At 49.0% G+C, this 257-nt stretch overlaps 1 protein-coding gene across 1 annotated transcript in view; it reads left to right on the plus strand.

The window, feature by feature from the left end:
* Nucleotides 1-257, plus strand: part of LOC119586367 (major facilitator superfamily domain-containing protein 12-like) — a gene marked incomplete in the record, with an annotated part of 40,561 nt that overhangs the window by 5,197 nt on the left and 35,107 nt on the right. The window contains 1 exon segment of the mRNA XM_037935079.1: nt 47-152. Within this exon segment, the coding sequence (XP_037791007.1) occupies nt 47-152 (106 nt within the window).

Consider the following 257-nt stretch of genomic DNA (forward strand, 5'->3'; position numbering starts at 1 on the left):
TGCTTGACTTCAAGAAACTAAGCATTTCTTTCTTATTTATCCGCAGGTTGCAGATGCCCTCTCGACGCCCTTTGTGGGGAAAGAAGCAGACCGCACGGATGACCTGCCCTTCTGCACGCGCTACGGACGGAGGAAGTCGTGGCATTTAACGGGTCAGTGCGTTGGGCATGATTCTGGGCAAGGAAGTTGTCAGTACTCTTGTTTCTTGATGCGTAAAAGAAGTGTGGGGTCTTGCTTCTCTAGAAATTTCTAGTTTC

This window comes from Penaeus monodon, chromosome 21, assembly GCF_015228065.2.
Source record: "Penaeus monodon isolate SGIC_2016 chromosome 21, NSTDA_Pmon_1, whole genome shotgun sequence".
In the NCBI taxonomy this organism is placed as follows: domain Eukaryota; kingdom Metazoa; phylum Arthropoda; class Malacostraca; order Decapoda; family Penaeidae; genus Penaeus; species Penaeus monodon.